Source organism: Myotis davidii, unplaced genomic scaffold (assembly GCF_000327345.1).
Source record: "Myotis davidii unplaced genomic scaffold, ASM32734v1 scaffold848, whole genome shotgun sequence".
Classification (NCBI taxonomy): Eukaryota; Metazoa; Chordata; class Mammalia; order Chiroptera; family Vespertilionidae; genus Myotis; species Myotis davidii.
The window spans coordinates 262,431-275,599 of NW_006298983.1; the positions used below are offsets into that span (position 1 = coordinate 262,431).

Sequence of the window (13,169 nt, forward strand, 5' to 3'; positions counted from 1 at the left end):
GATGTTATGTAGGCATCTTTCTGAATTCTGGTGCTCTCTGCTAGAGGTGGGGGCAGCTTGGGGATTAGATCCCAGAGTTCTCAGTGGCAACCCCCAACAGCTGAGATATCTCTTTAGAACTTTAGTTGCTGTCTGTGGGAGCCTGGTCAGCCCTTTTGTGCCTCCACCCTTTCTACCAGTCTCTATGCAGTCTCCACTTTCCGATTTTGGTTATCAGGGTTCTCTCCAGCTAGTCTTCAGTTTATTATTCAGGGTGGGTTTTTGTATTTTAGTTTTAATTCCCATTTAGTCCTGGGAGCATGTCTGTGTGGAATTAATTTTTTGTTATTGTTAATCCTCACCCAAAGATATTTTTTCCAATTATTTTTAGAGAGAATGGAAGGGAGGGAGGGAGGGGAAGAGAGAAAAAAAAAATCATTGATGTGAGAGAGACAAGTCAATTCGTTGCCTCCTGCGTGTGTCCTGGATGGAATCTGCAACCCAGGTATGTGCTCTTGACAGGCAATTGAACCTGTGACCCTTTAGTGTGAAAGACAACATTCTAACCACTGAGCTATGCCAGCCAGGGTTGGAAGTAAATTTTTATTCCCAGAAGCAATCCACAATTCAGATGATTGGCACTGGATAAATTTCCAGAGAAATGCACAAATGTTGAAACCTTGGATACATCACGTTGAAGCTATATGAGGCAAAACCCCTCTGATGAGTTTGAAATGTTATCAGAATGGATGCGTGAAAAGGCCAGTTTTAAGATAAATCCTTTTTGCAGAGGAATATAACACTTTTATTTTTATAGTAAAAATTGTCTGGGATAAATTTTATAGATCTTCATTGAAATCCAAAACCTTCATTAATCCTTCTTAACTAATTATTCTGCAAGAACTCCCTAACAATCACAAACTTTCATAAGGAGGTAGAATTACAAAGAAAATTCTTATGAGTGTGAGAAGATGCCAATGTCTTCCATACAGAATCTGTACTCTCAAAGAAATGAATTGGTATTTACATATACTTTAATGGCTTTTAAAGTGGGATTCAAAAATCATTGTATGATCATCAACTCAGAATTTGGAGTTACTCTTTCACCAGAAATACTATCTTAAAAAAAATTGTTTTCAAGTACTTCTCTGTAGCAGGAAGAAGAACAGACATTAAACATAACAGGAATTTGTGTTGCTCCAAAAACATTGCAGGATTGGATGACACGATAACCTTCATCAAACTTGGGACCATCACACCATTCACATCTGGATGTGCTGCAATTAAATAAGTATTAAATCAATATTTAGTAAATTTCTACTAAAGAAAGGACATTTTGTTGATGCTATGTCTCAATGTAATAGAAAATATGATTTTATCATCATTGATCTTATATAATTGAGGAGCTAAGACAGATGCAAGTGAACAATTAAAAGTTAGTAGATATGTGTGTATAAAACAACCTGTTTTTAAAAATAAAAAAGTATAGATTCATAGTAAGAAAACACTCTAAAGATAGATCCCAAATGAAAAACAGTAATTATCTTTGGACAGTGTAATTACAGGTAATTCTAAATTTCTTTATAATAAAGTTTTTCTGTATTTTCAAAATTTTCTATAATAAATGTATTATTTTTATAATTCGAAAATGTTATTTTAAAAATAGAGGAATTAACATAAACTAGTGTAGAACTATTGTCCATATATATAATTTTAAATGTTCAAAAGTCAGTTTTTTAAAAGGACATTAACCCATTAGCACATTAACATTGGCACATGAACAGACTATTCACAGAAGAAGAAACCTGAATATCCAGAGAACATGTGAAGCTTCTCAATCTCATTAGTGATCAGAGAATAAAAAAAAAACTAGCACAGAAATATCATTTCACAATAATCACATGGGCAAAATACAAAAGTCAGAGAGTGCAAAATTTGATCAGGATGAGACCATCAGGGACTCTGACAATTTCTTGATAGCATATAAATTGGTATGATCATGTAGCGCAATTTGGCAATTTCTATGTAAGTGAAGATACACATACTCTATAACCTAGAGACACTTGCAAATTTACATAAGGAGCTATGTTTTCAAATCATTATTGTTGACTTCTTAGCAAGAGTAAAATTGGAACCAATTCAAGTGTTCACCAGCAGGAGAAAGAATGAATAGCATAAAATATTGAATCTCAGGAAAACTATACAGGAGTTAATGAACTAAATTTATATAAAATCAATATGGACAAATCTTAAAAATGTTGAGAATGAAAAACAAGTTGAAGAATGACATATTTTTTGATAGTTACATGACATTTAAAGCATGAAGACTACATATTTGTTAGAGGTTTCTTCTGACATCAAACAATGTTTAATTTATTGCAGACGTCAACTGGGTGTCCTAAAAGTCAATTCAATTAAATTTTGACACTAATTACTGGGAGTAAGTGCCAGACTCCACAGGCTTAAGGGCTCAGTCCTACAGTATTGCCCTCACTTAATATACAGTGACCAGTATGGGTCCCCCAGGTTACCCACATTTTTCTCCACTTGGCTACAAATTAGGGGTTCCAGTGATGCCCCTTTACCAGGTTTGATAATTTGTTATAACAACTCAAGATTCTGGAAAATGCTGTAGTTACAGTTTAATATAAAGGATACCAATGAATAGCTAAAGGAATTGAGGCCTGCAAGAGTCTTGAGGGCAGGAGTCTCCGTACCAATGGAGATGGAGTGTGCCACTCTCCAGGCACCAGATTGTAAGCTCTCTGAACCCTGTTGCTTAGGGGATTTTATGGAAGTTTCATTAAGTAGGTATGCTAATTAAATAATTGGACATTGATGATTGAACTCAATCTTCAGCATCTCTCACCTCCCTTTCCTGAGGTGGAGGGAGGTGAAGTTAAGTGTTCCAACCTTCTAATCAAAGCTTGACCTTCTGGCAACCATTCCCTACCACCCTGTAGCTACCTAGAGGCCCCTAAGAGCCATCTTACTTGCATAAACTCGGGTAGTATCGAAAGGAGCTCATTATCTATCTATATAAAAGGCTAATATGCTAAGTGTTCTTCCCACCTTCTGACCAGTCGCTATGATGTGCACTGACCACCAGGGGGCAGATGCTCAATGCAGAAGCTGCCATGGCAAGCATAAAGAAACAGCACCATAGACCTGGTGCCCAGAAAGCAACACTAGGCTTCCCCCAAGAGGGATACAGGCCCCACCACCACCCTGAAATGACAGCCCACCAACTTGCAGCCAACACTGCTGAGACCCCATGACGCAAAATGCAGTCCATAGCCCAGCCCCGCTTGAAATGGTTGCTGTGGGTGCTGGGTAATGATGGCACATAGCAATGCCTGGCTTCCTCTCCCTAGCGACTAGGCTCCGTGGAGTTCCAGGAACACAGGTGGAAACATTTTACACTTTAACCAAATGTCTGTGAAGCATTTTCCCATGCCTCATCTCATTTGATCCTCACAGAAGTCCTGGAGATAGGAGACTTAGTAGAATCCTATTTTCTTTTCATTAGTCAGAAAACGGAGATTTAGAAAGTTTAAAACTTGACCCAACTGAAAAGAAGTAAGAAATGGTGGACCTTGAAAATGACTTCAGGTTTTCTTACTGTGCAGAATATAGTCAAACACCACTGCAATTAAATATTTTACCCTTTGTTCTACCTGTGTGATCTACAATAATAACAATCTGCTTCATGTTGATATTTATTGCTGTGTTGCTGACAATTACCTGAAAGAGAAGTTGAGGTGCTTCACTGGGCTGGAAAAAGTTTAGCTAAATCAGAAAGCATGTCTAATTAAGCAAGTTTAATAAGTTCATTATTGGTGTATAAAAATGCTATAGATTTCTGGGCATAAATTTTGTACCCTGCTACATTGCCAAATTCATTTATTAAGTCTAATAATTTTGTGATGGAGTCTTTAGGGTTCTCGATGTACAATATCATGTCATCTGCAAATAAGGACAGTTTTACTTCTTTTCCAATTTGGATGCCTTTTATTTCTTCTTCTTGTCTGATCACTATGGCTAGCACTATGTTGAACAGGAGTGGTGACAGTGGGCATCCCTTTCTTGTTCCTTATTTTAGGAAAAATGGTTTTAGTTTTTGCCCATTGAGTATGACGTTGGTTATAGGTTTGTCATATAAGGCTTTTATTATGTTGAGGTATGATCCCTCTATTCCCACTTTGCTGAGAGTTTTTATTAAAAAAGGGTGTTGGATTTTGTCAAATGCTTTTTCTGCATCAATTGATATAATTACGTGATTTTTGTCTCTCAATTTCTTTATGTGAGGTATCACGTTTATTGATTTGCAGATATTATACCAGCCTTGCATCCCTGAAATAAATCCCACTTGGTCATGGTGTATGATCTTTCTAATGTAATGCTGGATCTGGTTTGCTAGAATTTTGTTGAGGATTTTGGCATCTATGTTCATGAGGGATATTGGCCTGTAATTCTCTTTCTTTTTAGTGTTTTTATCTGGTTTGGGAATTAGGGTAATGCTGCCTTCATAGAAAGAACTTGGAATTTTGACTTCCTCTTGAATTTTTTGGAATAGTCTAATAGGTTTTAGTTCTTTGAATGTTTGGTAAAACTACCCTGTGAAGCCATCTGGCCTAGGGCTTTTGTTTGCTGGAAGTTTTTTGATTACTGCTTCAATTTCCTCCATAGTTATCAAGCTATTCGATTTTTTTTTTTAATTCTTCCTGATTGAGTTTTGGAAGGCTGTATTTTTCTAGGAATATGTCCATTTCCTCTAAGTTGACCAGTTTGTTGGAATAGAGTTGTTCATAGTATTTTTTTTTTTTACAATCCTTTGTATTTCTGTGGGGTCTGTTGTTATTTCACCTCTTTCATTTCTGATTTTGTTTATTTGGGTCCTCTCTCTTTGCTTCTTGGTGAGCCTTTCTAGAGGTTCACCAATCTTGTTTATTCTTTCAAAGAATCAGCTCTTGGTTTTCTTTCTTTCTTTCTCTCTCCCTTTCTTGCTCTCTCCCTTCCTTTCTTTCTTCCTTCCTTTCTTTCTTTCTTTCTTTCTTCTTTCTTTTGTCTCTATGTCATTTATTTCAACTCTGATCTTTATTATTTTCTTCCTTCTGCTCACTCTGGGCTTTTCATGTTGCTCTCTTTTTAATTTTTTAAGTTGTAGAGTTAGATAATTTATTATCAATTTTTTTTATTCTTTGAGGTAGGCTTGCAATGCTGTGAACTTCCCTCTCAGAACATAGATTTTGGATTGTTGTGTTTTCATTGTGATTTGTTTCCAGAATGTTTTTTTATTTCTTCTTCAATCTCTTTGGTAACCAAATCATTATTTAATAACGTGCTATTTAGCCTCAAAGTGTTTGAATCTTTTATTGTTTTTATTGTAGTTGACTTCTAATAATTTGCCATTGTAATCTGAAAAGATGCTTGATTTGATTTCAATCCTCTTGAATTTGAAGAGACTTTGCCTGTGACCCAATATGTGGTCTATTTTTGAAAATGTCCCATGTGCACTTGAGGAGAATGTCTATTCTGTAGCTTTTGGGTGAAATGTTCTGAAGATGTAGGTTAAAATTGCTCCTTTTAGTATTATGAAGTGGCCTTCCTTATCTCTTATTATGTCCTTCACTTTGAGGTCTATTTTGTCAGATGTAAGTATTTCTACTCCACCTTTTTTTTCATTTTTATTTGCCTGAAAAACCTTTTTCCATCTCTTTACCATCAGTCTGTGTGAGTCCTTTGTTCTGAGGTGGGTATCCTTTAGACAGCAGATATATGGTTCATGTTTTCTTATCCATTCAGCCACTCTATGTCTTTTGATTAGAGCATTTAGTCCATTTACATTTTATGATATCATTGATAGGTACTTATTTGTAGCCATTTTTATTCTTTATGCCTGTGTTCTTTCTTCCCTTTCTATTTCTTCTTTTCTGTCAGTGCAGTTGCAGCATGGTCCTGTGGGCCCTGGCTGGGCACACTGACTTGCTCTATATCACCCTGGCAGTGCTCTCCTGTGGCCTCAGTGAGATGACGTGTGCTGGGTTACTCCAGGTTACCTTGGCAGCAAGACTCTGGGATCAGGGTGAATTGGGTGTGGGTTGCTCTAGGTTTCACAGTCCTCACTTTCTTGTAGCCTGGAGTGAGAGGAGCACTGGTTGTTCCAACTCACCTCTACTCAGTGTGGAGCTGGGGCAGGTTGCCCTAGGTTGCTCAGTCTGTGCTCTCCTGTTGCCCTGAGTGAGGTGTACATTGGGTTGCTCCAGATGGCCCTGGCAGGACTGTCTTGGGGGCCAGTGTGGAGGGGGCAGGTTGCTCTGGGTTGCCCCTCCAAGACCAGGGTAAAAGTGGGTGTGAGTAGCTTTGGGTCACCTCAGCAGGGCTGTCCAGGGGGCTGGGGTAGAGTGGATACCAGTTGCTCTGGGTTGTATAGGTTGCTCTGGGTTGGACAGTGCCCACTCTCCTATGACCCAGAGTGGGGTATGCTCTGGGTTGCCACAGCAGTAGGTCCCAGGGATGAGGTAGGAAAGGGCACCAGGTGGCTCCAGGTCAAGCTAGCAGCACAGTTCTGGGGTCTGCGGTGGGGATGAGGCACAGGATTCCCCCTGGCTTGCACTCACTGCAGGGTCTTAGAGCCAGATCCTAGGACACTGGGTCTCTGCGGGCTGGTGAGGAGCCCTGGTGTGGGAGCTCACTCTGGTGGTGAGTGCTCCCTACAGATGTCTGGGAGCCTGTCAGGAGGTACTGGGCCACTCACTGCTGGGGCACAGTGGTGGTTTGTCACGGGTATGACTGGGAAACGGCATTTTCCTCTGCCCTTCTTTATTTAAAACTAGTAGCCCGGTGCACAAAATTCATGCACATTAAAAGGGAATTAATTAAAGGAAATATTTTAATATTGCTATTTGCCCTTTCTCTATAATAGAAGTGTCAGAGATGAAAGAAAATTAGTAAAATGTATATGAAAATCTTCCTCCTGTCAGAGTCTGAGGTGCACTGTGGGACACAAAGTCAAGTCCCCACCCACCTGCAGCACCTCAAAATTGCACAAGACCCAGACCCAGCCAGCTCCACCCCCATTGGGTGAGATCCAGACCCAGCTGGCCTCACCCTTGTCAACCCGCACCAGACGGGGGGTGAAGCCTCAGGTCCCCTGGCCCGGTGCCAGGAGGGGGGCACAGCCTCAGATCCCCAGCCCAGCACCAGGGCAGGCAGCGCAGCCTGAGGTTCCTGTCAAGCCCCACTGGGTAGGGGGCATGGCTCAAGGTCCCCTGTCAAGCCCTGCTGGGCAGGGGACATGGTGTGAGATCTCCTGTCAAGTCCCATAGGGCAGGGGGCACAGCCTCAGGTCCCTCAGCACCAGGGTGGGGGGCATGGTCTGAGGTCCCCCAGCCTGGGGCAGGGGAAGCAGCCTGAAGTACCCTGGCCCAGCACTAGGGCAGGGGGGAACATCTTGAGGTCCTCTGTCAAGCCCCGCCAGGTGGGGTCACTGCCTGAGGTTCCCCAGCCTGGTGCTGGGGCGGGGGCTGCTGCCTGAGGTCCCCTGCTCTGGCCCAGCGCCACACAGCCTCAGGTCCCTGCTGATTGCTCATTAAGGCTTTTTACGGGAACTTGGTCTCTGCTGTGGGCGCAGCCATCTTGTGTTACGGAAACCCCCGCCTCTGCTGTGGGCGCCATCATTTTGTGATGATGTGATGGTCAATTTGCATATTCCCTCTTTATTAGATAAGATTGTCTCCTCAGCTGTATCTAATTTATTAATTCAGGGTAGATGTTATCTGATTTAGTTGCTTTTCTGGCCTGGCCCTAGGAGGAGGTGCATGACACTGCTGCCTATTCGGCTGCCATTTTCCATTCTCCAAGCCTTTATTTTAAAGTCATTTTGTCTGATATACATGTATTACTAACCCAGGTTTTTTGTTGTTTTTTTCATTTTCATAGCATATTTTTTTCATTCCTTTACTTTCAGACTGTGTGCTTTTTGACCTGAAATGCGTTTCTTATAGACAGCAAATATGTATGTCTTATTGTCTCATCTATTCAGATATCCTATGTTTTTTGACTGGAGCATTTAATCTAATTTCATTTAAAATGATTATAGATAGATACATACTTATTGCTATTTTATTATACATATTTATGTTTCTCACCAATACATCAAGTTAATATCAACTATTATACTTTTTAGTTTCCAGAATTTTATTTCATTTAAAATTTCTTATTCATATTTGTCTTGTCATATTTAATGGTCTTTTATTCCTTAAGCATTTTTGAAATTATGTTTTATTTTTTAAACACTTAAATAGCTATTTCATAGCCTGTAAACAATTCTAATATGTTACATCTTAAGTGATTTACAGCATATCTGTTGAATGTTTTTGCTGACTTTTACTCTTGGTGGCTTATTTTCTCATATATTTGGAAATTTCTTTAAATTGTAAAATAATACTCATTTAAGCTTAATTTTTTTGAATATTCAAAGTCTAAATTGAGGACATTCTCTCACAAAAATCTGTGGTGAATTCAAATCTCTTGTTCTCATATCTATTTACCACTCACTAGTTAGGTTTTATTTATTTATTTATTTTGTCCTTGGAGATTTTTCTTACTTTCTTAGGTGCATTCAAATATCATAAGCACTGACATCTCAATGCATAACACTGGGAACTTTGGCTCCAGCTGGCTGGGTGGCTCAGTTGATTAGAGCATCATCCCATACACCAAAAACGGTTGCAGGTTCAATTCCTATTGGGAGCACATACCTAGGCTGTGAGTTTAATCCCTGTTTGGGGCACATATGGGAGGCAACCAATTAATGTTTCTCTCTCTCTCTCTCTCTCTCTCTCTCCTAACTCAATAAATACATCCTTGGGTGAAGATTAAAAAATAAAATAAAATTGAGCACTTTGGGGTCTTGTTAGTTTTTACTGGTACATTTTTAATCACCTTTTTAAACGTTTTCAACAGTTACTAATCTGTTCATGTTTCTGCCTTTTATTGAGTCAATATTGCTAATTTATATACTCCTAAGAAACCATTTCCCTTAGGCATACAACAAATATTTGTTAAATCAATAATATAAGCACTGATGATCAATACTGTGATAAAAATAGTTTTAAACCACCTGAAGGAAATAAGAGATAAGCCTGAGCAGACTGAAAATGTGTGGCTTAGTCCTGAGATTAGGCAATGATTCTCACACTGGCTATTGATCCTGGAGTAAAAGAAGTTGCTCTATATATGTCTGCTCTATTCTTGGTCTCTAAGAAGTTAGAATACAGTAAAGCATTTCCCTGCATAGTGTACATGGGACTAAAGAGTCTCCTTTTTTTTTTTTTGAAGAATGCACATTATGTCCTTAGTGATTCATAGAAAAGAGTTATACTTCAACTGTATAGATGTTGCTAGTTATACCTTAGCAATCTGTATCTCACATTAGATTTAAGTAATAACTTTACCGATAGAAGATGGGCTGCATTCAGAATACATTATTATGCCTGAAGAGCCAGAAGGAGCAATTTAAAGAATTGTGCATATATTTTCATGTGTGGTGTGTGATGTGAGGTGTGTGTGTGTGTGTGTGTGTGTGTGTGTGTGTGTGTGTGTGTTCATAGGAAACCTATTATGTGAGCCTGTAATAAAGAAAATTTTAAATGCTTAAAAGTGCATTTTGCTTAAAAGGGTTTTAGAATTTGCTTACCAGTTTAGTAACATTTGAATTTCATCTGGGATCTCATCATAATATTTATGTAGATTATTTTTTAAAAAGAACAAAGCAGTAAGCTGAGTAAGACGCTGTGGACTATTCAAAGAATTCTCTTTCCAAAGACAAGGAATAGTGAAGGTATTTTCAAAACGGATTTTTTTCAGATGAAGCCTCAAAATTCCAGATGGAAAAGATGTCAGGTCATTCCCATCAACAACCAATTTTTTAAGTGACCTGCAAATAAAGAAAACCATACATTAAAAGGAATTTATGAGACAACCAAAATGGCAGTATAGGTAAATGCTGTACTCACTGCCTTCCACAACCACATCAAAATTACAACTAAAATACAGAACAACCATCATTTAAAACTACCTGAAATCTGGCCGAATGGAAGTCCTACAATTAGAGAAGTAAAGAAGAAAGCACATTGAGACTGGTATAAGGGTTGAAGGGTGGAATGTATGGCATTTTTTTTTAATCAGGAGGGATGTCATGGCTGTGGAGGCCTCCTGTGAGGAGCAAGAGATACTAGCCCACACCAGACCCTTATCCCAGGGTTCCAGAAGTGGGAAGAGAAGTCCCCATAACTTCAGGCTTGTAAAATCCAGTGCAGTGTGGATGAGTGGCACAGAGGTTTCTGGACTCACAGGTATTCCTCTTAAAGGGCCGGCACACAGACTTACTTGGACTCCATACCTCTGGGCTCCAGCACTGTAATGGTGGCTTAAAAGGAACCTGGGACATTCTGGGAGGAACTGGATTGCCTGGCATCAGCGTAAGAACTCGGAGGCTGCTTTCTCCCAGAAGAGGTTGCTCACAGGGGTCATTGTCCCTGAGCTGCGACCTCCCCTGTCACAGAGCTGACTGGCAGCTATATATGAGTTTCTATCAGCTTGGCCCACACTGTTTGCTCCACCCTGGTGATTTCCTGATACTTTTCTCCATCCAATTTGCAGCCCCACCCATGCTGTTTGTGGCAGCTTTTCCATATGAATGGCCTGTCCTGGCTCAGGCTTCAGACTTTGCTAAAATTTCTCAAACAAGCAGCAGCTGGTGTCAAACTTATCAATAATATTCCCAAGACCTGATACTAGCACCAGCCTGCCTTGCTTCACAGCTGGGCCTTGCCTGGGCACATCTAAACCCAATATAAATATCAGCCATCTGAAGATCCCTCTGTAGCTACTGACAGGTGGACATAGGCAGTGGCTGACTTTGCACCTCCCAGGAGGCCACAGAGCCAGTGCACTCAGTGGACAGCTTCAGACCATATCAGGAAACAACTCTACATACCCACAAATGACTCACTCAAGAGGCAGACTCAGTGAGCACCAAAGCCCTACTGAAGCAACTCCTGCTCCATAGGGTAGCTCCTGGAGGTTAATTTCTCCCAGTGATGCTAATAGCAATCAAAGCTCAACTATGACAAGAACTATGCACCTAGAGTGCCTAGCTCAAGTTATTAGGGAGGCTAAGCTACTGGGCCCTATAGGACACTTACTACACAAGGCCACTCTACCAACTCCAGGAGACATAGCAGTTCTATATAATACATAGAAACAAACACAGGAAAGCACCCAAAAAGCAGAGACAAATAAAAATGTCAAAATGAAAGAGCAGAAGAAGTCTTCAGAAAAAGATCTAAATAAAATGAATGCAATTAAGCTACTAGATACAAAGTTCAAAACAATGGTTATAAGGTTGCTCAAGAATCTTAATGAGAGCTTCAAGGGACTTGGTGAGACTTCCAAGGATCTTAGTGAGAATGTCAAAGACATGAAAAAGGACCAGTAGGAAATTAAGTGTACACTAACTGAAATAAAGAATCATTTACAGGGAATCAACAGTAGAGTAGATGATCCCAAGAATAAAATAATCAATTTGGAATATGAGGAAGCAAAAAACACCCCATCAGAAGATCAAGAAGAAAAATGATTTCAAAAATATAAAGATAGTGGAAGGAGCCTGTGGAACAACTTAAAGCATTATGGGGGTGCCAGAAGGAGGAGAGAGAGAGCAAAGAAATCTATTTGAAGAAATAATACAGAAGCTTCCCTTATCTCAGTGATGGCAAATCTTTTGAGCTCGGCGTGCCCAGCATTTTGAAAAACCCTAACCTAACTCTGGTGCTGTATCACATATAGAAATTTTTTGATATTTGCAACCATAGTAAAACAAAGACTTGTATTTTTGATATTTATTTTATATATTTAAATGCCATTTAACAAAGAAAAATAAACCAAAAAAATAAGTTCGTGTGTCACCTCTGACACACGTGTCATAGGTTCTCCATCACTGCCCTATCTGGTGAAAGAAATAGACTTACAAGTTCAGAAAATGCAGAGAATCCCAAACAAAGGGGATCCAAAAAGGCCCACACCAAAACACATCATAATTAAAACGCTAAGAGTTAAAAACAAAGAGAGAATTTTAAAAGGACAGAAGAAAAGCAATTAGTTTCCTCCAAGGGAATGCCCATATGACTACCAGCTGATTTCTCAACAGAAACTTTGCAGGCCAGAAGGGAGTGGTAAGAAATATTCAAAGTGATGATTAGCAAGGATCCACAGTCAAAGCTGTCATTTAGAATTGAAGGTAAGATAAAGAACTTCATAGACAAGGAAAAGCTAAAGGAGTTCATCACCACCCAACCAGTATTACATGAAATGTTGAAGGGTGTTCTTTAATAGGAGAAAGAAGAACAAGAAGAAGAAGAACAAGCACAAGAAATATATGAACAATAAAATGGCAATAAATACATACCAATAATTAAATCTAAAAATAAAAATAAATGAACAAAATAAACTGATGAATAAAATAGAACCAGAGGCATGGAAACATGGAACAGACTGAGGAATCTTAGAGGGAAGGGGAAAGGCGGGAACAGGAAGAGATTAACCAAAAATCTTATATGCATACGGGAGACCCAGTGCATGAAAATTCTTGCACTCGGGGTTGGGGGGAGTCCCTCAGCCCAGCCTGCACTAATGGGGAGTAAAAAGGAGAATATCTGTAATACTCTCAACAGTAAAGATTTTACTAAGGCATTTATGCAATTTATAATACTGAATCAAAATTCTATCCCAATATTCCTGCAAATTAGTATAAAACTTAGCAATGATAGACTAGAAGTGTTTAAGTATTTCCTTAGAATCAAGAAAACTAACTTAAACATACAATGGAGTCAAGACAGTCTCTTCAAGGAGCCCTCAGGGGATGTCCAATGGGGAGTGGGCCTAAGCCACAGTCTGGCCTTCCTCTGTGTGAGGTGATCGGTGGGCCGATCAGGGGGTGGCAAGGGAGGCAACCAGCCTGCCCTGCCCCCCCCCATTGTTTCACGACTGCTGGTGGCTTCCCTCTGTGGGAGGCGACCCCAGCGGGCTGATCTGAAGACAGCTGGCACCGCCCCAAATTGCCCCACTGCCATTGCAGGTGGCCTCCCTCTGCGGACAGCAACTGACCAGGCAGGCGAGCAGGGGAT

General features: G+C 39.9%; 1 protein-coding gene across 1 annotated transcript in view; it reads right to left on the reverse strand.

Annotated features, from left to right (window-relative positions):
* Positions 1-1,099: 1,099 nt before the first annotated feature.
* The window catches only part of LRRC63 (leucine rich repeat containing 63), a gene marked incomplete at its 5' end in the record, with an annotated part of 105,747 nt that continues 93,677 nt past the window's right edge, over positions 1,100-13,169 (reverse strand). The window contains 2 exons of the mRNA XM_006774589.1: positions 1,100-1,256; positions 9,680-9,919. Coding sequence (XP_006774652.1) covers positions 1,100-1,256; positions 9,680-9,919 — 397 coding nt within the window. The remainder of the gene's footprint in view (positions 1,257-9,679; positions 9,920-13,169) is intronic.